At 43.0% G+C, this 23,607-nt stretch overlaps 1 protein-coding gene across 1 annotated transcript in view; it reads left to right on the top strand.

The window, feature by feature from the left end:
• The window catches only part of CFAP61 (cilia and flagella associated protein 61), a 184,521-nt gene that overhangs the window by 63,953 nt on the left and 96,961 nt on the right, over positions 1-23,607 (top strand). Inside the window, exon 18 of the mRNA XM_054021574.1 lies at positions 19,288-19,415. Within this exon, the coding sequence (XP_053877549.1) occupies positions 19,288-19,415 (128 nt within the window). The remainder of the gene's footprint in view (positions 1-19,287; positions 19,416-23,607) is intronic.

The raw sequence follows: 23,607 nt of genomic DNA, 5'->3' as shown, positions 1-23,607 counted from the left end.
GCCCCTATGGGGAGACCTTGCTGAGCCAGACAGCACGGTGGAATTTTCTGAGTTAAAGCCCAGCAGTATTTTTACAGTCCTATCTATTAGTGCCTCTCTGAGCTGAGGCAGTAAGGTGCAACTGAGTCTGCTTAGTCTCAGAACCTTAACGAGTCCGAGTTTCTTTCAGGGGAGAGAGTGTTTGCCAGGATAGCGAGCTCTGGAGAGAAAATCTGCTCTGTTTATATTATTTTGTATTTATAGCTGACCTTATTTAGTTTTATTTCAAGGTTTTAAGCTGCATGAAGGAAATGTGGCCAAAGACTGATGCCCTGTGTGTGCTGTTTTGGTTGCACAAGAACCATGTGAAATACACATGAAACACTAGAGATATTTTTTTGTAGCCCAGTCTAAGTCATCCATGACATTTCTCTCCAGCTGCATAGACCCTGGCTCTGCCAGGGAATGTTATTTTCCATGCTCATGTAAGGCCTGAGCCAAAGTCAGTGGGAGTCTTTCCATCTCACTGAGTTTTGGATCAGGCTCTTAGACTTAGGAGGTTTCCAATAAAGGACAAGCTTTGGTTTAAAAAATGCATTTTCAGCTCAGCTACTTAACTAGTGGCCGTATAAATTAATACTAAGAACAAGGCTTCAACAATACAGAGAGCTTCTCTCTTTACTCTCACTGTCCTTTCTGACATCTTGGTAACAGTCATATCCTCACGCAGGTCTTGATCTTGCGAGCTATTCCTTGCAGGCAGAATCCTGTGCCCATCTAAAGTACTGTTGACCTCAATGAGGCTCTGCATGGGCATAGGGGTCAACCTGCAGGGAGCAGCCTGCAAGATCAGGGCCCATATCTTTTCCTCAGCAGATACTGCCACCTTTCTGTCTGAATTAACAGTCTACCTTTGTCTCAATTAATGTTCCTCACCTGTTGATTTCAACTGGTGCTACAGGTCCTCAGCACACTTTAAGACAATAAGCAGGAATTTTAAAAATATATTAGGAACAAAAAGAATCCTGACAGTGGTATTGGTCCACTGCTAGATGGAAATGGTAGAATTATCAATAATAATACAGAAGAGGCAGAAGCGTTCAATAAATGTTCCTGTTCTGTTTTGGGGGAATAAACAGATGATATGGTCTCATCTTATGATAGTGATAACACTTTCTATTCCTCCATTCCTCGCTGGACTGTTAATGCTGATTTTCAATAAGTCATGAAGCACTAGGGAAGTTCCAGAGAACAGGAAGAAAGCTAATGTTGTGGCAGTTTTTTAAAAGGATAAATTATTGGCCTGTCAGGCTGACATAGATCCTAGGCAAGATAATGGAGTGGCTAATATGGGACTTGATTAAAGGAGGGTAATGTAACTGATGCACATCAATGTGGGTTTATGCAAAATAAATCCTGTCGAACTAATTTGGTATCTTTTTTTGATGAGATTGCTTGGAGGGGCCCCAGATTAATTCTCTGAGGTCCATCTCATTGGAGATAGACATGGAATTTATTAAAGTTGCCCAGGTGAATGGCAAAGATTGCCTAGGTTGGAGAGACCAGATTTCTCTGGTCAGAGAAAGTATCGTCAGGGAGTCTGACTTGCTTCAGGAACAAAGTGTGGAACTCCTGGCATTGGGAAAATACAGTATAAAACTCTTGTGCCTTTAGCTAACGTGCATTTGGAGTGTGGAGGATTGGTTGTTGGATTGTATTCTGATGGGAAATGATGTATTAACTACGACTAAAGCTATTAAAATTGTAACCCATAGTAAAAAGAAATATTATTCTGTAATACCAAAAGGGAATGGTACAAAGAAACCAACTCTTGCGTAGTAGAGGAAAGTAGCATGCCCTCAGGGCTGATGGGGAGGAGTTAAAGCCCATCTTGCCAGCATTTTGCAGATCAGCAGAGGGAAGACCCTACTCTAGAAAGTGCAAGGGGAAGGGAAATGGGGCAAGGTTTTTTGAATAGGAAGCAGATTTTACAGGAAAGCTCCCATGGGGAAAGATAAAAGCCCTGGGAAATCTTACAAGCAATTAGTTATGCGTGCCTAGCACCATGGAGAGTTAATATTCCTGGACTATGACTGCCTTTTTCCTGGTCACTTAGGAACACAGAGGACCTATGAGAGATTAAAAAGGAATTTTTACTGGCCAGGAATACAGAATAATGTAAGAGAATATTGCAGAACTTGTGACTTATGTCAGAAGAGAAAGAGATCAGCAGAACCCTAAAAAGTTACCCTACACCCCATCCCTATGATACAAGAGGCATTTTTCTGGGTAGACGTGGACATTGTGGGCCCTATGCCTCGTCCTACCCAAAGGGGGAAGAAATATATCTTCGTTTTAATGGATTTTGCCACTAGATATCCAGAAGCAGTGGCTCTGTCTAACATAGAGGTTGACGCTGTGGCAAAAGCTCTTTTCATTATTTTCAGCAGAGTGGGTTTCCCTAAAGAGATTTTATCAGATCGTAGGTCAAAGTTCATATCCCAAGTTATTCTGAGAATTATGGAAATTGTGTGGAGTGAAACAACTAAAGGATGCCCCATATCATCCAGACAACTGGTTTGGTCGAGTCATTCCATGGAACACTGAAATCCATGCTGGGAATGTATGCAAACAGGAGGGCCCAGGACCGGGATGAAATTTTACCCTGTCTATTATATGCTTATAGGGAGGTCCCCCCAAGAGTCCACAGGGTTCTCCCCATTTGACCTGTTCGTTGACTATCTTCACTCTTGGATCCGTGTTCCAGGAGTGTGACTAATCAGGAAATGCCTGCACACCTGCAGACAGTGTGTTCTGCTACAGCTAAAGAGATGCAGCTGCTAGTCTCTCTATGACTCTGATGCAGCTGTGCCTTGAGGAGCTGATCCAGCAAATGGTGGAAGAACTGAGGCACTGTGGTTGCTCTTCCTTGAATATATGACAAGGCAGAAAACTAATACCTGTGGTGAACTAGATTCACTTGGTGAATGGGTCAAGAGAGCTGGTCTTGTTTGAACTGCTGGCACATGGAAGGCCAGCAGTGATGAGTAAATGGAGCACAGTGTAGCTGACATTGAGAGGAAGATGGGCGGTTACTCCCCTCACCAAGCACTTAGGAGCCATGGAGAAGCAGCAGATGAAGGGTTGCTATAGTAAACATCCACTGTGCTGAGGAAAGTTACTTATGAGGCTGCCATTAAGGCCACCACCTGAAGCACAGAGATGTATGTCTGTCCAGTGCTGGTCACCAGTACACTGCCCAAAGCAGAGAGGAGCACCAAAGAGTGCCCCAGTTTAATGGTGTTCATGGCAACCTCTCTGAAGCGTGCTTTCTCTGTACAGGAGACCAACCTCCTGCTGCCATCTCCAAGTAGGCTGGCATGAAACAACACAACTCTGAAAGGCTCAGTGCCATACTTTGCCTCCTCAGATAGGCCACATCTCTAGCTGTCCTCTTGGAACAATCTAGCATCATGTGCTCACTGCCTGAGAGAAACCACGCACCATGCAGCACTCCCCCGGAGCAGCTTGGCGCATAATAGCATGCCATCTGAGCAGCTTACTGCTCTGCAGTGCTACCTCTGAGTGGCCTGCAGCCAGGCAATCACCGCAGCAATGACATTGCCAGAGCACAGTGTCTCTGATACATGCCTCTACTAGAGGAATGTGACAGCGATGCTCTCTGGATGTTGTGGACAATTACACGCTCCTAAGGATACAGTCTAGCCTCTGCGTGTATTATGCAATTTGCATTTCTGCTAGGAGAAAAGCACTGACAATTAGAAATAACTGCCCTTTGGGCTACAGTCAGCATTGTGTGTTATAAATGCTTAGCAGCCGTACCTGTATTTCTACACAAGATGGAAGATGTTTCTCTCCTCCTCAGATGACTGATTAATCAAAGGCAACATCTTGGATTGGATCCCAGGATCAGTCAGTGCCACCAGTAAGCAGTATCAGCATTGGCTTATTTGTCCCTGCAAGGAAATGGGATGTCCATGCCAACTGTTATTTTTTTAGGGAGTAACTGAAATTAATCTCTTTTTGGTGCAAGCTGTGCAGAGCTCAGAGTGTTCTTATAGGAGTCCATGCCATACAGAAGGGCAGTGCATATCCACTCCCCCTCTCCCACTATGTACACTTTCAGCATATTAAAGTCAGCTTCTTGAAAAGGATTGTGGAGGGGAGAGTTAGGAAGCCTTTCAGCAGTGCTGCAGAGATGCTACAAACAGTAGAGCCCGTAGTAATTTCCTGCAAGCCCCAGCTTTACTGTTGCATATTTGAGACCAGATCCCCAACTGGAGTAAATCACTATAATTCTACCGAAGTCAAGCTATAAAAGAGCTATGTTAATTTACACAAGCTAAGGATCTGGCCCTCGTAATACATAAAAGCACAACCAGGCATGGCTTTCTTTGAGCCTTCCTTTCAGTTCCTGATCCACGTAACTTTTTGGGTTTCAAAACCTGGATTCACCAAACCCAGCATCCCAGATTTTTCCCCACCTATACTTGGACTCTGAGAGAGCCCTGCTAAACAAGACCCCTCCACCAATCCCATCTTTGAGGGTATCTCATACAAGTTAAAATTCTTCATTGTTACCATTTTTATAAGGTCCTTGAATCTTAGCAGAAAAATATCTTTTAAAAAATACTTGTATAGTGTAAATTGGGATAGCAATAAACCATGGGTAAAGATGGAGCAGAAAGAGTTCACTATCTCTGTACGGTCAATGGATTTCTTACAAAAACAGATGAGACCTGTTGAAAAAAGGGCTCCCAGTCAGAAGTTTCCCTTACCTTAAAATCTGGGGGAAACCCACAGTGAAAGCCAGCCTTGCCATGCTTCTCTAAGATGATTAGCTCAAACCCAAGTTTCCTTTCAGGAGACACTAGAAACCTTTTTTTAAAAATGGGCCTGCGAAGAGTAGGACCATTAATTTAGGGGGGGAAATGTTGGGCCCAGCCACATTACAAAGAACTTTTAATGTAGAGAAGATAGCAGTATTGAATTGTGCACAATGGGCACATTGTATTTGAAACCCCCAAGAAAGGCCAGGCTTCAAGACACCACACATAGAAAAGGTGATAATCAACTGTAGAGTCTCAAAAGGCGTCATTTAAAAGTGACACAGTGACTTTATCAAACTAGATATGGAAGGCAAATGTAATTTCATGAGTAGCTGGGAAAAGATAAGGAAATTCCCCTTCAGCACTGGGCTGGTATAAGGCAGCTTTGTCTTCCATATGTGTAAGGGAAAAATAAAATCATAAGTTATATCTGCAGATTTTCTTTAACTGGGGGTACTGCTAATAGAGTATCAGCTGGCTGTTGGAGAGTGTGGAATGTAAGGTACCTTTTCCATATTTGGTGGGAATGTCTCCAAAGCACAGAGATTTAAAATCTTGTAATGGATGTAACAAAAGTGAAATTACCAATGGATCCATTCGCCATGCTTTTGGGACTCCTAGGTTAAAAGATCTACCCACTGCAAAATAGTAAATGGCTATTTCTCCATCGGATCAAGGTGTGCTCTGTCAGAATCTGGAAGCTGATGGAGCCCTTTATTAATGGATCAGATCCACAGCTAGTGTAAATCGGTTTTTAAACTGTCAGATTTTGTTTCAGACTATTAGGCCTTTTGCACATCTGTCCAATTGAGACCATTGCATTGCTATTGGAGAATATTTCATCGCCTCACCTCGGTGGTAAGGACCAACTTGTCACTGTTCGTGCTGTGTTTGTGTTCTCCCTTTTATGATGGTCAAAACCAGAACCTTTTTACAGGGGCATACCCTACAGAATGTACATTCTGACTCCACTGGCAGTTGTGTTGATGCTTCAAGAGTAGACTGGGAAACATACCTGTATCAGCTCACAATCTGTGGCCTCTGGACACAAACTAAGCATCACATAAATGTCTTGGAATTGAGAGTACTCAACCTGACCTGTCAGGAATTCTTTCCTTGACTGAAAGGCACCTTTAGATTTGAATGGACAGTATCAACACCATTTATTATATCTGCTGATAGGGTGGGGCATATTAGAGACCTCTGTCCTGGGAGTGAAACTTTGGCACTAGGAGGTCCATCATTGCCTTTCACCTCTGAGGTCTTTGAATTGGGCATTCTAGATACTGTCTGCCTGAGCAACTTGGACTGTGATTGCTCTGTAGAAGTTCAGAAAATTCTGCTGGGAAACAGGAAACTTTCAACAAGAAATCTCTATGAAATGGAAGTGTTTTTTCTATCTGGGCAAGGCAAAAAGGACCTGCTCTTCATCAGTCTTTCATTCCACTCCTTCTGAACTACCTGCTTCACCTCAGACAATCTGGTCTCTCCCTAAGACCAATGAGAATTCCCCTTGCTTACAAGTTTGGTCTTTCATTCTCTATTACAGGACTATACTGTATTCTTTGATCCCACAGTGATGAGATGTTTTTTAAGGCCCTACTTCATGTTTTACCTGTGTTCTGAAGCTATCCATGTCCTTGGACAAATGAATTGAACGCCACATTTGAACCCTTGTCAAAATATTTCTTGTACCATATCAACCCGGAGAGTCTGAAAGCTGGCAATAATAGCTGATTAATCTACCATACACGGTGTTCCATAAGGATAAGCTGGTCATTCACCACACCATGTATTCTTCTCAGTGGTGGCTTGTGATTTCCATCGACACCAGTCTATAGGTCTACCTATATTTTCCTCAGCCCCATTCATTTCCAGGAGAGCCTAAGCGACAACTTCTAGGTATTAAGAAAGCTCTGAACTACTATCTGAACAGGACTAAGCCATTCCACAGCTAACAGCTAGATAGCTTGAAGCATATGGGGCACCGGGGGCCAATCAATCCCAATCCAGAAGACCGTCCAAAAGAATCAGACTGTGGATAAAGCACTAGACTGGGACTCAGGAGACCTGGGTTCTATTCCAAGGCCTATCACTGGCCTGCTGGGTGACCCTGGGCAAGTTATTGAACTTCCCCGTGCCTCGGTTTCCCCATATGTAAAATGAGGGAAATGATACTGACCCCTTTGTAAAGTACTTTGAGATCTACTGCTGAAAAGCACTATATAAGAGCTAGTTATTATTTTATAATACTCTTTTGCTATGGACTAGTAGTTATTCTGATACCAGCTGGCATCAGAGCACATCCACTGGATCTAAGGCAGCTTCAACTGCCTGTCAAATAGATTTTGCTCTATGCAAGCTGTATCATGATGTTCCATCCATATCTTCGCTCAGCATTACTAATAGGGCCTAGCCTCCTCTTCGGATGCTCTGTCTGGGAGAACAGTCTTGCCATCTTTATTCAAAGACTCATCAGACCCTCCTCCTCTGGGCTTGGGGACTGTTCCTGCTCTAAGAAAAAAGAACAGTTAATTGCCCTAGTAACTGTGATTCTTCAGGATGATCTACACCCACCCTCCTTCCCTACTCTGTTGAAATCCATAGTGAATAGCAATTGAAGGGAAAATGGGGCATGAAGACATAGGCAGGGTGTGTACGTGGTCCAGTGGACAATGTTTTTCAGTAAATTCTGAGGACCCAGACTTCACCTAAAGTGGGGCTCTACTTTCCTCATCTGTAAAATGGGGATAATACTTACATCCTTTGAGGTTTATGGATGAAAAGATCTTGTAGAAGGTGCACAACTGCCAAAGCTGTTCCTTAACCTCTTGCTCTCCAGTGTGGGGTTTGTGTGTCCCATCACAGAGCTTATATGAGAGCTTAGGTGGTGGTGTTATAGACCAGGCAGGCAATTGTCTCAAAGAACCCAGTTACAGTGGTAAATACGTGTTCTTTTATAAAGAATACAACAATTTGTTTGTGCTGTTTTCTCCATCTCCAAATGGCTTTATTTTCTGTTCCCTTCATGTTTTAAATGTATGTATAGAACTATGTTTGTTTGGACACAGCTTTGAAAGGAACACTTACATATACTTTCTAATGCTACTTTTAATAATGTGATTTTTTTTTTAATCTCCATTGATATGTTGTCTTAAAAGCTTGCCTCTTACAGTAGTGTTTGTGCATAGCTCCTTGGCAAACATTGATTTTTATTTTCCATTTCTTGTGTTTCAAATGGAGCTTGAAATTAAAATAGCTCTGTTTGTTCATTTCCTTGTTCATGCACCACCATTGTTGACCTCAGCACAATTCTAGGAATAGGCTTGTTAGTCACTTTGTACTCCCATTTTGATTTTACAGTAGCAGAGTCCATATAGCAGAGTAGAGAGTTTTCAGTTCTGTATAATCAGTGGATTTTCCCCCCCAGATTTCTCAGTAATAAATAGCAAATTAAAAGAAAAGCACGTAGAGTCTAGTGGACATGCATAGAGCCATAGATCATTGGGCTGGGAAAATCCTCATAGGTCATCTACTGCAGCCTCTTTTAATAATTCAGATTTTACTTCACACTCAGGACTCAGTCCAGCAAGATACTGAGGACTCTAGCCCTGATCCAACAAAGCATTCAAACACGTTAACTATAAGTACCCGAGCAATACCACTGGATTCAATGGGACTACTCAGGTGCTTAAAATTAAGCAAGTGCTAAAATGCTTTTTGCTGGATCAGGCCAGAGTGCTTAGCACCTTACGGATCAAGCCTTAAATCCTTAAGTTTTGTTGTATCTAGTCTTCTCTTGGACAATTCTAGTGACTGTGCCATAAAACTGTCCCTTGGTACATTATTTCATTGTTTACTAGGATGTGTTTCTTAGTATCTGATTCAAAAAGCCACACAATTTCCTTTTACAACAAAGCAACAAAATCATCTATCCCAATATTTACTCCCCACCTTTTCATTTTTGTGCTGGTTCATATGCTTCGTCTAAATTGTCTACAATGTTAACATGTTTTTCATTGTTTAATCTGTTTAAATTAAGATGTAATGTGGTACAAATAAATATTCTTTCAGGAAAAATGTTTTTAGGCATATTCTAAATATACCATGGGTCAAATTTTAAAAGCTGGGCCAATAGATGGTGCACCTGTTAAAACACTTCCCCCTGAGTCTGCTTCCCAAGCCCCTCATGTTCACAAGCATACCTATCTACTCTATTTGGCCAAGCATGGAATTTGGCACACACAAAATGGGGTGATGTTTGCTGGTGCACTTATCACACCCTGCTTTGAAAATATGGCCCCAAAAACAAATCAGATTATATCAGAAAAGCAGAAGGCAAACCATTTTCATTGATGGTATCTACGTGAGAGGAAAAAATGTTTACTACTGTAGAAGTTGCCGGCTCAGGCATATGTTGTGCTGTGAGTCCATGAGCCTGAGACATGATTTACAGACAGGATTTGCATTTTCACTTGAGTACAGTGTAAGTTGAGCAAGCATTTTTAATGGAGGTGAAGTATGCAGTCTTCTAAGTGGATGGAATTGGCTGTCCACATGCAAAATCAACCCCCACACAGTTCAATCAAGAAAAGTCACCTTTGTCAGCAGTTGCAACTGAAGCAGCAGATAGGCACTCTGCCCTCCCAGGTGGAAGCAACGTGACAGATGGTACAGTAGTACATGCTTTCAGGGACAAGAGTAGTAGAAAAAATACAAAACCCCATCCTAATAAAAGAAAATGTTATTTCTGAGCTGCATATTCCTTTTCTAATAGTGGTAATAATTGTTCTGTGCCTTACTGTAGTTAATGGTTGCTGTTTTATTTAACAAATGGATACAAAAATAAACAAGTTGGAGCTCACTCTTGACCTATCTAAGGTGATGTCTGGTTGTTCCTCTGGGGAACTTCACCGTCTCGTGATATAATCTTTCGAAGGGTCTCTGCTTCTTCTGACTGATCCTCCTTAGTTTGCTCTTGGTCATAGCAGTTCCTGGACCCTCACCTACAATTACGTCTAGCAGCTCTTCAATTTTAGGGCTGGCAGTCTGCTTTGGGCTTCTGGCTATTTTCTTAGAAGCAGTCTGATGCAGGGCTGTCATCCCTTTGCTGTCCCAGGCCTTTCTGCCTTCTCCTCTCTACTCTCCCCTTTATAGCAGGTCTTGTTTTCTCTGTTGGTTGCAGCTGTGGGTGCCTGCCTCCAAGCTTGGCAGCTCTGGCTGCTGCGTGGGGGTGTGATCAAGCTGTTTGCTTGTAAACAGAAAAGGCTCTCCTCCCCTCTCTATCTATGCTCAGTATGGGGTTTGTGGACCCCATTACATATCCTCCCCTGCAAAGCCAAGGCCTGGCCTGGGCTGATGTAGGCTACTTCCCTGGACAGAAAATTGGCATTACGATACAAGCTTCCTGCCTGGTGCTGTATCTCAAAGGCCTTTAGTTGTAGTGACAGGTACCATCTCATGATCCTCAGCTTTGTCTCTTTCATCACATTTAGCCAGCATAAGGGAGCATGATCAGTAACTAGTGCCAACTCATTTCCTAGGATGTAGTACCACAGGCTCAGTTGGCAACCAAACACTCTTTTTCTATCACTGAGTATACTTTTTCACAGGGGAAGTGTTTCCAGCTGATATATACTATTGGGTGGTATTCTCCATTTACGTCTTGAGAACAGACTGCCCCAGTCCTACCTCCAATGCACCTGTTTGTAGTACAAGTTCTTTTTCGAAGTTCAGGCTATAAGGCACTGGGTGTCTGCAGAGCATGGTTTTGAGTTTTTGAAAGGCACTTCTGCGGGTTGGTGACCATAGCATCTGTCTTGGGGCAGCATTGTCAATTAGCAGGACTGCTATGGTGGTGGATTGGGGTATGAACCGGTGGCGGTAGTAACCAGGTGAGCCTAGGAAGGCAAGCATTTGCCTTTTGGTCATGGGGATCTTGTATGCCTGTAAGGCATGATCTTTATCCACCAACGGGCGGACTTGTCCTCCGCTGACTCTGTGTTCCAGGTAACTGTTTTTTTCCTTTACTATTGTACATTTAATAGGATTTGCAGCTAACCCAGCTTCTCTCAGTGATCGGAGAATGGTGGCTACTTTGTCCAGATGGGAGTCCCAGTTCTTGCTATAGATAACTACATCGTCCAAGTATGCCACCACTTATTGACTCCGCAGTTGGAGTAATTGGTCCATCAATGTTAAAAAATGGTCGCCACCCCCATGTAACCCAAAGGGCGTGGTCTTAAAATGAAATGGGTCAAGCGGCATAGAAAAAGCCGCCTTCTCCTGGGAATCCGGTGCTAAGGGGATCTGCCAATACCCCTTTGTCAAATCCAAAGCGGGCTTCTTGCAGTTGGTATAAGAGTCCATCCACTCATGGCATGGGGTAGGCATCAAATTTAGAAACTGTGTTCACTTTTCTGAAATCTGTACAAAAATGTAACGAGCCATCTGGCTCTGGGACCAGCAAAAATCGGTCTCCTCCAGTCATTCTGGGATTCTTCTATCACCCCAAGTTCAAACATGATTCTGATCTCTTTCTCAGTGGCCCCCCTTAATTTGTTGGGAATTGGTCAGAGCCCTTCCTGTATTACTGTTCTTGATTTTGGATTAATGCAGTGTGCCGAGAACATCTCCCTGGGGAGAGCTGAGACTACCTGTGGGAAAGCAATCACCATTGGAGCACCTGTTCCTTTTGCTTATGGTTTAGGTTCTTTGGGAGGGGTACTGAGCTTTCTTTAGGCAGTCATTAACTTGGTCCAGTTCCTCAGGATATGGTGTGATGAAAAGATTTTTCCTGGCTTTCTAGGGCCCCACTTTATCACCTCACAAGGGCCTTGCCACTTGGCCATTAACTTCTGATCTTGGAAGAAGTAACAGGACTCTGTCGCCCAGTTGAAACACGCACATCCATGTCCCTTTATTCTACTGTTGTTGTTCCTGTGCTTCCTTGAGAATTTTCTCTAGCATGTTCTCCCATAGCGGCCAACCTGTCATGTAACTTTACAACATGTTTTTAGCTCTCAGTGTTGAGGCTTAGGGCATTTTTCTAATGTTTGAAGAGGAAGGCTGGGAATTGTTAATCCCATGTTGAGGATCCCGGGAAATGAATTTGTGGAGCATCCTCTTGAGTGTCTGATCAAATCTACAAGGCTGTCTGTCTGCAGGTGGTACACAGATGTGTGTAATGCTTTAATAATTCCCATAATTTCATCAGACGGGATATGAAATTTGTCTTTGGGAACTCCTACCCCTACAGAGACCTTCAGCAGCTCATTAGCAATAGTCTTGTCATTTGTAGTCCAGAGTGGCATGGCTTGCGGCTATCTGGTGGCATGATCTATAGTAAAAAGTATAAGCTGATGTCCAGAGACGCTCTTCTCTAGGGGGCCTATCAGGTCAATTCCTGTTCTTTCAAAGGGAGTCCCCACCAAGGGGAAGGGTACTAGTGGTGCCTGCAGGATTTCCTTAGGGGCCGTTAAGATTGTCATTCAGGACATGATGCACAGAAATTCTTGACTTCCTTAAAGACCCCTGGCCAAAAGTACCAGACCAGGATTCTAGACTGCGTCTTGTCCTTCCCAAGATGTCCCACACATTGGGTTGCGTATGCCAGGTGCAGAAATTCTCAGTGATATACCCAAGGTTGTAGCAGTTGTTCTTATCTCTTGTGTCTGCTTGTCTTGGTCTACGAGATATAACAAGAAGTCTGCCTTAAGGGCAAAATGGAAGTACTGCCATGCCTTTAGGGATCCACCTCTTCATCATCTATCGTGACTACTTGTTCAAAGGCTTGGCTCAAAGTCTTGTCATTTCCTTTGCTCCACACAGAAATCCAAGAGTCTGGTTAGCTTCTCCAGGTTCAGTTGTGGAGGGGGTGTTGTGTTTGGGCCCACGGGTGGCCCTTCTCTGGGGTCTTCTGTCCCACCAGCATCAGCTCCAGTGTCTGTAGTCTCTATTATGCTATGGAAGGGATTGTTTCTCTTACCTCTCTCCACTCTTTCCTTGCTATCCATTTTTCTTTCCAGGATTTTTTTGCCAGGAGGTAAGAAGGTCAGGGTCCTTAAAAGGGAACAAAATCCCTAACATCTCTTCTGAGGTGTCTTTCTCAGGCTCCTGTGTTAAGGGAAGCTTCTGCAAGAGCTCTGGGAAATATGGCCAGTCTTGAGCTAATATCACAGGGTGGAGAGGTCTGGAGACATGCATACTCTCATCAACAGTCAGTCTTATTGTCATGCTGGGATACCGTAAAATATCTCCGTGGATACATGTAATGGGGATTTCCCATTTTTCGACTCTCCCTACTGCTTCAGCTATCCATTCCTGGATAAATGTCTGATCACAGCCCGAGTCCACAAGGACCAGTGTCTTTTGTCCCTCTATTTTCACTAGGATTGTGAGTTTCCCTGGGCTTTTCTTCCAGGCCCTATCCTCTCCAGTCAAGACCTGTCCAAAGTTACACTCCATGTGGGGACAGTCATGAAATCTGTGTCCTGTTGTCTACAGGAGTAACAGGCTGTTGTGTCTTCCTTATTTTCTAATGGCTGGGTTACCCTCTTTCTGAGTTTCACTGGGCCCTTGTTTCTGCAGATGCATGGGGCGAGGCGTTGGTGGAACACTTAAAGGTGTGAGCCTACTGTTGCAGGGAAGTCTTACCCACGGACCTTGAGGTGTTTGAGTACCCCCATCCTGTCCATCAACTAGTCAGCTATCTATGTTTTCTTGATGTTTACCCATGAGGAGCCACCAGTCTTGAATTCTCAGCCATTTCCTTCTCCAATGTGTCTGGAGCAGTTATTTTCTCTGATGAGGGTCCCCAAATGGCTTGAGCAACTATATCATTCTCCATCAAGTAGATGGCCTCCACTAGGGTTACCAGTCGGGATTTACAAACCTAGTCTTGGCCAGCAGGTGGAAGAATCTGTATGAACTGCTCCATAACTATGAGTTCCCCTATCTGGGGTCCTGTCCAAGACTCTGGCTTTAGCCAGCACCAGCAGAAGTCCTCAAGTCTTTGGGCGATCGTCCATGGTCATGCCTTGGAGGTGGGGGTAGTGCTTGTGGCAAAAACAGTGGTGCTCGGTCTCTTCATCTATGTCTGACCTGTCCAATATGGCTGCCTTGACTTGCTCATAGTCCTGGGTCACCATGTCATCAAGCCCCCGGAATGCTGCCTGGGCTTTCCTGCTGAGGAGTGGGACGAGCTGGATTGCCCACTGGGATGGAGGCCAGTGGGAACCCATGGCTATCCTCTCAAAGGTTACCAGGAATGATTCTGGGTCATCATCTGTCATCATCTTGGGGAGCAGCAGGGTCGGAGTGGTTCCCTGAGTTGTGGGGGATGTAGTCTCTGTAGGACTGGAACTCTGAGGGGTAGGAGCCGGCACCAGTTCTGCCACCCTTTGCAACAACTGTTGCTGATGGGCTGCCATCTGTTCAAACAGCTGTTGTTGTCTCTCTTGTTGTGCTTGTGAGTCAGCCAGCCATTGCAGTCGCTGATTCACCTCCATAGTTCTCTTGTATATATATGGCGGGGAGAGGAGGGAAGTTTTGTTCTGTTTAATTTTGGTTTTTTTGGTTTCCCATTTCTGCATGGATGGTTAACTGCAACCCCACTTTTGGTACCACGTTGTAACTGCTCCCTGGTATGATCTTTCAAGAGATCTCTGCTTCTCCTGACTGAGTTTGTCCTGTCAGGGGAGTTTGTGGACCCTGACCTCCAATTACATCTAGCAGCCCTTCAATTTTAGGGCTAGCAGTGTGCTTCAGGCTCCTGTCTGTTTTATTGGAAGCAGCCTGATACAGGGCTGTCACCCTTTGCTGTCCCAGGTCTTTCTGTCTCCTCCTCCTTCACTGGACTCTCCCCTTTATAGCAGGCTTTGTTTTCTCTATTGGTTGCAGCTGTGGGTGCCTGCCTCCATGATTGGCAGCTCTGACAGCCGCGCGGGGGTGTGATCAAGCTGCTTGCTTGTAAACAAGAGAGGCTCTCCTCCTCCCTCTATCTATGCTCAGTATGGGATTTCTAAACCCTAGTACACGAACATATGTAGTCATTTGTCCTGACGTTTTGTTAAAACAGGGTGGTATTCTGGGACCAATTCACCTAATTCCGAACTCCCTGGGGCCGTTAGCTTAGCGTTAGAAAGGTGTTTCTGAAGCACGACAGATGTTGGTGTTGGGTCTATTGTGTGGTGAACAAAAACGGTAATATTGTGCTCATATGCTGCCTTTGTATCATTGATACAGGAGCCATTTCACAAATTAGGTACAACTCTTCCCCAGCAAATTGCATTACTGCTTTATATTTCGTTGTTGGGCTACATTTTTTTGAAAATAACAGCACTGTTGTGGAAGAGAACATTTGAATTTAGGCCTTGCTGTAAGGCATGTTGGGTTTTGATCTCATTAGCTGCTGACATTCCTATCTCGTTGTGTTGGTTGATTGGATACATTTGCAGAAGTTTCTCATGTCCTCATGTGCTTTTACCACCTTATTAGTTTTGTTTAAAAGCCACATTTCAGTAAATACGTTTCTAATCATTTCTCCCAGAAGGCAATGCTTTTTAGAAAACTGCTGCTCAATCAATGATCAGTGACTCACATTGGAGAAACCCTTCCACTGTCCGTGCTTGCAAAGCACAGATAACTCACTGCACACACAAGCATGCCTAGCTTATTCCCAGAGTTCTGCGGACCATAGAATTATTCTAAAATGATACAGTCCTGCATAGACCATTCTCAGGCCTGACCTTTTTAATTTCAATGTAACAGAAAGTACAGTGGTGTGTAACATCCAGGCCCTCCCAAACTGGGGTGAAATATTGGCCTCGTTGAAGTAAATGACAAAACTACTGACTTCATTGGAGCCAGGATTTCACCCCCGCTCTCTAACATTGTCTGCAAGTCAGAAAGATCTAGATTATCAAAACTATTTAGGTGCCTAAGTCCCATGGGAGTAGGTGCCTAAATGCCTTTGAAGATATGGGACAAAGTACTTTAAATGTGAGAATAGAAGCATGTGTATCAGAACATCCAAACAGTATTTTGGGTGAAAAAATGTAGATGATGAAAATTGAAAAGCAGTTTTAATCACCATTTATATGTTTATTGCTTTAAATTTTTTGTTGCAATAATATCTAGCTCTTATATAACACTTTTCATCAGTAGGTCTCAAGTACTTCACAAAGGGGGTCAGAATCATTATTCCCATTTTACAGAAGGGGAAACTGAGGCACAGAGTGGCGCTGTGGTCTGCCCAAGGTCATCTGTAGACCAGTGGTAGAGTTGGAAATAGAACCCAGGTGTCCTGAATCCCAGTCCAGTGCTCTATTCACTAGGTCACACTGCTATATAATGCAACTGTTGGTTCAAATAATTAAAGGAACACCACCAACTTAAAATTCATAGTTTTAATTCATAGCCTGAAACGCCCCCCACCCCCACTATTAGTAAAAATAACACCTAAAGTAACAGCTGAATGAGGTTAGAAGAATGTTTTTCTCTATTTTTTCAATTTGTTTACGTTGTGCATCTGACAACATGTTCTGAATAGATCGTTCAGCTGATTCTCGCCTCTATTATTAATTAGGCCTCAATCCCTACAAATACCTTAATATGCGCTTAACTTTAAATATGTGAGCATTCCCATCAGAATCAATGGGGCTACTTATCAGGGGGCAGATCGTCAGATTGTCATAGCTCATAATTGTCATAGCTCCATTGACTTCAGTGGAGTTGTGACAGTTATCACCGCTGAGGATCTGCCCCTATCTGGTAGTAGAACCTTAGGCTACATCTACACTACAGGGGGGAGTCGATTTAAGATACGCAAATTCAGCTACGTGAATAGCATAGCTGAATTCGAAGTATTGCAGCCGACTTACCCCGCTGTGAGGACGGCGGCAAAATCGACCTCCGCGGCTTCCCGTCGACAGCGCTTACTCCCACCTCCGCTGGTGGAGTAAGAGCGTCGATTCGGGGATCGATTGTCGCGTCCCAATGGGACGCGATAAATCGATCCCTGAGAGGTCGATTTCTACCCCCCGATTCAGGCGGGTAGTGTAGACCTAGCCTTAGTGAGTTCCCCTTGTTTGTCTGGGTCTTTCACAAAGCAAAAAGTGAGAGGAAACTGTTTTTAAAAATGTGATTGTACAACCACAAAAATTGTCAGAGTGACTCATAGATGTAATACCTGAAGCTACCTTTAATTCATTTTTTTTTAAACTGACCAGATTTCAAGTTCACAGAGTCGCTTAAAGTATATTTAAAGAGTCAAGGGGTTCCTGATCAGGAATCGTAGCAGTTGCAATTTACAGTCCAAGACCCTGACTGCAGTCGCCCATGTGTAGAGCCACTGAAGTCCGGTGGGAGTTCCATGTGGAGCACTTGCTGGGTTGGACCCTGAAATATTACATTTTTCATATTGCAGAAAGGTATAAATATGCACATTTTATTTTTTTAAAACAAAACTCTGCTGTAAAGACATTCCACTAATAATTTGAACTTTGTTTCCTGTTTTCTCGAATTTCCTTTCAAAAGATTTTCACTTTTTGTCACATTATAAATGCATTCAAACTTCTGAAATGTTGAAACATTATATATTTTCATTTTCATAAAATCATTTCCCTTAAACATGGAGTTTATTATAACAAATCTTGCTAAAACAAATGTCTAAGTAGGTGAAATATTACTATTTTTGAGTTAAATTGTTTAAAATGGTAAGCAGAAATTTGTGAAATACTCAGTAAATCAAAAGTTGACTGTGTGGCAGTCTTCTTCATAGTCAAGTCCTTATAAATCAGACCATTTCTCTAAACATGGATAGCAGCTAAACAGTTTGGAATCATATGAAGATGTGCTAGATTTGATACGTTTGACATCTGTGGTAATTACTATTCTGATTAGGATTCGAGCAAACTTCCTAGAATATCTTCTAGAATATTCTTAGGGAAATCCCATAATTGAGATTAAACTAACTGGCCACTGGATGTCATCATTGTACCATAAAAAAATACAGTTGGAGGAACATTTATCTGGCAGTAAAAAAAAAAAAGTGGAAGGGCAAAAACATGAATTTAACATACATTTATCTCTGGATTTCAAAAATTATAAAATACCCTTGTGTGGTACAAAAGATTTTTCCAAACCTTTCGCATGTTTGTAGTTCCTGGCATGGCCAGCCTCTTTAAAGTCACCTTGTTTGTTGAGGCTTGATTTTTAACACATCAAGCTATTGTGTCAACTAATTTATATAAAGGGAAAAATTCTCTAATCTAAATCCATAGAAATCTTCGTAAGAATAATTTATTTCGAAGAATAAATGTTGTTTTTCCCCGCTTGTCTCCTAGAGGTAATAGAAGGAAACCTGTTAGAAGTTTTAGATTGCATCCTGAATAAGTGTGTCTGCAGAAATGTAGAGCAAGAGAAGAGTGTCTGATGAATAATAAAAGTAGTTCTGATTCCTATTTCTCCCTTCAATGCACATGTGAATTTACAATTATGCATTCTGTGACATGTGAAGTTTGTGCAGCCCAAAGCAATAACTAAAATGCAAAGTGTGTAATGCTTCAAAATGGAAACAGCCTCTTTGCCTTCCATGAGAAAACTGAAAACTCTATATAGCACATTGCAGAGATTTTCTGTCAAATGCATTATTATATCTTGACTCCTCTCTCACATATTTTCTGGCGCCCTCTGTTGGTTAGAGAAACCAAAGGACACCAGTAAAGATGACTATACCAAGTTTTACTGTCTCAATCAGTGTATACTTTAGGAGGAAGGGAACATGAGAAACTATGAATTAATTTTTTAAAGTCTACTGACCAGATCTTCAGTTGGTGTAAATTGGCATAGCTCCATTGAAATCAGTGAAGATGAGCTGATTTCTGCCAGCTGAGGATCTAGCCCTCAGTCTAAATTTTCTTTATTTGGAAAAATGATTTTAGAAGCCATTCCTCAGTGTGCTGCTTGAACACAGAAAAATCCAAAACATTAAAACTATATTATATTTATGTTTCAGGTAAAGATATTCCCATGAATTACAAAAAGGTAAAATCTAAAACAACTGCTCCAGAAAGCATAAAAATAAAGAAAAGAGTATATGAACATATGCTCCTAGGTGCTAGGTGAATGTTAATAAATTATAGAAAACTCTCAAAGTTCAGTCTCTAACCTCCAGCAAATACTCCATAACCTCTTCTCCAAGAGAAGTTGGAACATTAAGTTCTAGAACTTTTCTGTAGCATGTTAAACATGTGCATACTTACTGAGCAGTGTTCAGCCACTAGGTTGATTTGTGGTATGCCTGGGGCAATTCATAATGTTGGTCATGTTGATAAGCCATAACAATAGTTTTAGAAAAACGGAAGATAATGCATTACTAACGTTCTAATGGTTCTTAGCTGGTTTCTCCTGGGTTTGTACGTATGTATATATGTCTTGTTTTTGGTTTCTTTTACAGTTAAGCTATGCTTTGAACCACATAAATCGAAAGCTGACGCTAGAGCCTAAAGTGTCTGTCAATGCTAGAATTGTGGTGGTTGGTGCATCAAATGTTGGAATCTCCTTTCTAGAAACACTGATTTTTTGGTAAGTTTTTAAATTTTTCTGGCTTTCCTACAGTGAGGGGACTAAGCTACTTTTTTAATTTTAGAGGTCTTGATTCGGCACTGAGGCTTCAACTCTCAGCTTCTATTTCTTTTGGTGCAGTTTTGCATCCACAAATAATTGCACCTGCATTTGGATGTTTGCATTTGAATTATGGATGCAAAATTAGTAGTCAGAACTACGACTGTCTGATATGTGGAGGTAAAGAGGTAGATTTCTCCCTATTCATTGATTCAGCAATTCAGAAGTACTAATGTAATTGTTTGCAGGTGCAAAATTGTGCCCACAAAAACGAAGGCATCTCTGAAAATCAGGTCCTCACTAGCAATAGAGAGAACTAAAAATACAAATTTTAGGGTGAAAGGACATCCTATATATCAGCCACTGAAGGTCTCGCAGGAGGACTGAACAATGAGAGTACATTGTATTCTACCTGCAGAATCTTGGCAGTAATGTCTTGTACATTCCAAATGCATTTGAAGTTAGCAGCTTGATTAGGTAAATTAAAAGCCTAGAGCCTATTCTAGAACATGTTTTGACTCTGTCAGCATTGGCCAGCCAATCATATTAGAACACTGTTTAGCTTAAACCGAGTCTAAGTCCTCTTTGAACATATGTTGTTAGACTTGGTTGCAAAGTCAAGATATATGTGGCTTAAAATTCTAGCCATTTCTATATAAACAGGTGTACTGTTGATCTTTGGAGTTAGATCTGCACAATACTGGTTGGTTATAGTGGTGGGGGGGTCATACCGCTGTGCCGCTTGGCCATTTTTTGTTTGTTTGTGTTTGCTTCACTGATTGGCTGGCCCTGTGGTTTTTGAGGGTTTTTTGGGGGCGGGGAAGGGGGAGGAATTGTATTTGGGTTGTTGTTTTTTTATCAGCTGCTCCAGAAGAGTGGTGCTAAGAATCTTTTCCACCCTGGCTGGCAAAACATTTAGCGCCATTCCTTCACAATACTGTCTGTATAGCACCAGAGAGAGAGATGTACACTCATTTCATTTCATTTCATTATGGTATTATTTTCAGAGCTAAGTTGGAACATACATAATGGGCTCAAACCAGAACCCCACTCAGCTTCTGTAGAAGCCCTCAGATCTTTCTTTGAGGATTATCCTGGCATTCGGGAGTCTTCAGGAAGCACAGAGATGCCATATCTAGCTCCTACACCAGGGACGGGCAAACTTTTTGGCCGGAGGGCCGCATCGGGTTCGTAAATTGTATGGAGGGCCAGTTAGGGGAGGGGGTCGTGGCCCGGTCCCCACCTCCTATCTGTCCCCGCCTCCCCCCAGGACCCCTGCCCCATCCACACACACCCTTCTCCCTGTCCCCAGACTGCCCCCAGAACCCCTGCCCTTGACTGCCCCCAGCTGCCCCATCCAACCCCCCCTCCTTCCTGACTGCCCCCCCAGGACTCCTGTCCCCATTCAACTCCCTGTTCCCCCCCTGACTGCCCCAACCCCTATCCACACCCCCGCCCCCTGACCACCACCCCGAACTCCCCTGCCCTCTATCCAACCCCCTCTGCTCCGTGCCCCCTTACCACGCTGCCTGGAGCACCGGTGGCTGGTGGCGGCGCTACAGCCGCACCGCCCGGCTAGAGCCGGGCCACGCCACCACCGCCACAACGCAGCACAGAGACCGGGTCAGGCCGGGCTCTGCAGCTGCGCTGCCTTAGGCTAGGTCTACACTACCCGCCTGAATCGGCGGGTAGAAATCAACCTCTCGGGGATCGATTTATCGCGTCCCATCGGGACGCGACAATCGATCCCCGAATCGACGCTCTTACTCCACCAGCGGAGGTGGAAGTAAGCGCTGTCGACGGGAAGCCGCAGAGGTCGATTTTGCCGCCGTCCCTACAGCGGGGTAAGTCGGCTGCGATACGTCGAATTCAGCTACGCGAATTTGCGTATCTTAAATCGACCCCCCCCCCCCATAGTGAAGACCTGCCCCCAGGAGCTCACAGCGCCGCCGCCCAGAGCATTGCACTGGCGGCGGAGCAAGTAAACTGAGGCTGCGGGGGCGGGGGAACAGCCTCCTGGGCCAGGAGTTCGGGGGGCAGGCAGGATGGTCCCGCAGGCCAGATGTGGCCCGCGGGCCATAGTTTACCCACCTCTGTCCTACACCATTTCCCTTGCAGCCCCTGGTATGGGGGTTGGAAGAGGGCCTAACTGGAGTGTGCTGCACTCCAGTAATCCCTGCCTCCCAGAAGTCCCACTAGGGGCATAGGCAATCACTGTAGATCAGAAAGCTGCAAACCAAATTGCCATGGTTATTATAAGTTGTCCAAAACAAAGCAAATCAACTGTGCATGCAGAGTCAGAGAACAAGTACTAATATTTTTAATAGCTAATACTTTCTAACCTCGACTTAGACTGTTGAGATTTTAATGTCCATTACCTTGTGACCTGGCAAGGCTAAATACAAATGCTGCTTCCGGTCTGGTTAATTTATAGTTCTCCTCATTTCTAATCCTTATGGCTCATGAAATCCTTATGGCTCAGAACTTAAAACCATCACTGCTCCAGGACCAAATATTGCAAGGTTTGGACCAGAAACCAAGGTCATTTTTGTTCCTTGCACTCATCTGTTCTTAGCTGCCACAGATGGGGACAAAGAGACATTTTTTGCGATAGGATATTTTCCTAAACAAAAATTTGGCTGTGTGAAAGTTGCTTGACAGGATTAGTAGCAGTCCTAGTGTAATGATGACGTGGTTGAGCAGAATTCAGGTGAGAAGATCAAAGATTCATAATAAATTATGTTTATTCAATGGATGGAGAAATAAAAAAGTTTATCCCATGAATAAAAACAAAACAAGAATCCCGTTCTCCTACAGCACATACAATCTATTAAAGTAAAAGAGGTCTAATTTTATGTCTACCCTACTTATTGTCATTGTTCTTGGAACACTCTTCTTAAAGAAAATGTTTGTATAATTTTCATATCTTGGCGATATGAATATCTTTTCCATATGAGTGCATTTTCAGGCAGATTAAAAATGCTTAAATGTGTGTTGAAAAGCTTTTTAAAAACCAATATAAAGTTTTAGATGCCAGATTCTGAATAGAATCCTCACAGCAAAGTATTCATTACAGAAACAAAATAATGGAAAAGAATATTGCCATTTTAATGACTCTCTGCCTGCTAAGAGCTGAGTTCAGGGTTTTGTATTTTTACTACCACTGTTGTTGATATCACAATTAGAAATATCTGGATAGCATTAGGGGGGGGGGAATAAAAGCCCTTTATGAATGGTATTGCATTGTTATAAACAATTGACAGAATTCAATTGACAGAATAGCTCCCTTTCCCACTCCCTCCTCTGGGCTGGCAATGCCTTTCTTTCTAACATTCAAGCCAGTGTATCCCCTGTTGGTGTAAGACCCTTCTCCTCTGGTGCTTCTGCCTACCGCACCTTAGACTCTCTATCCCAATGTATTTTTTAGCTGTTACCCTTTTTTCTGTTTCTCACCAGGTGCTGTTACTTACTAAACTGTGTAACTGTGTTATGCATATGACTCTTGCAGTGTTGTTACTAATTTATATTATAGTACCATCTAGAGAGCCTAGCTGCTTCCAGTGCCCCATTATGCTAGGCAGTGCACACAAAAGGAAGAGACGGTCCCTGACAAGCTTACAGTCTAAATAGACAAGACAGACAAAGGGTGGGAGAAAAGAAGTAGTAGTGTCCCCATTTTACAAATGAAGAATTGAGGTACAGTGAGATCAAGAGACTTGACCAACATCACACAAGAAGTCTGTAACAAAGCTGGGAGTTGAACCCACATCTTCTGAGTTCCAGTCCAGAACCTTAACCACTAGAAAATCCTTCCCATTTGTACAGCATTTTTCATACAAAAATTAATTGAATCCTTGACAATTTACCTTTACAGCTCCGAGAGAGTTCCACAGACAAGACTTCTCAGCAGTAAGCCTTATTCCAGCTGTGTTCTAATTAAGAGTTCTCACAAGATCTGTTTGTGTGATATTTAGGAGTACTGGTCTTGAAGACAATATAATTGGAACTTTCAGATTCATGAAACTTGAGTACTGCCACATAAGAACCATTAAGAACTCAAAGAATCAAAGGAGCTAGTACTCAGCATCACATTTTACATATTTTTATATTAATGTAGTATAAGCTTAACAAAGCTAAGTTTTAATTTTCATAT

The sequence above is a fragment of the Malaclemys terrapin genome, chromosome 3 (assembly GCF_027887155.1).
Source record: "Malaclemys terrapin pileata isolate rMalTer1 chromosome 3, rMalTer1.hap1, whole genome shotgun sequence".
Classification (NCBI taxonomy): Eukaryota; Metazoa; Chordata; order Testudines; family Emydidae; genus Malaclemys; species Malaclemys terrapin.
This window is presented reverse-complemented; position numbering and strand designations above follow the sequence as displayed.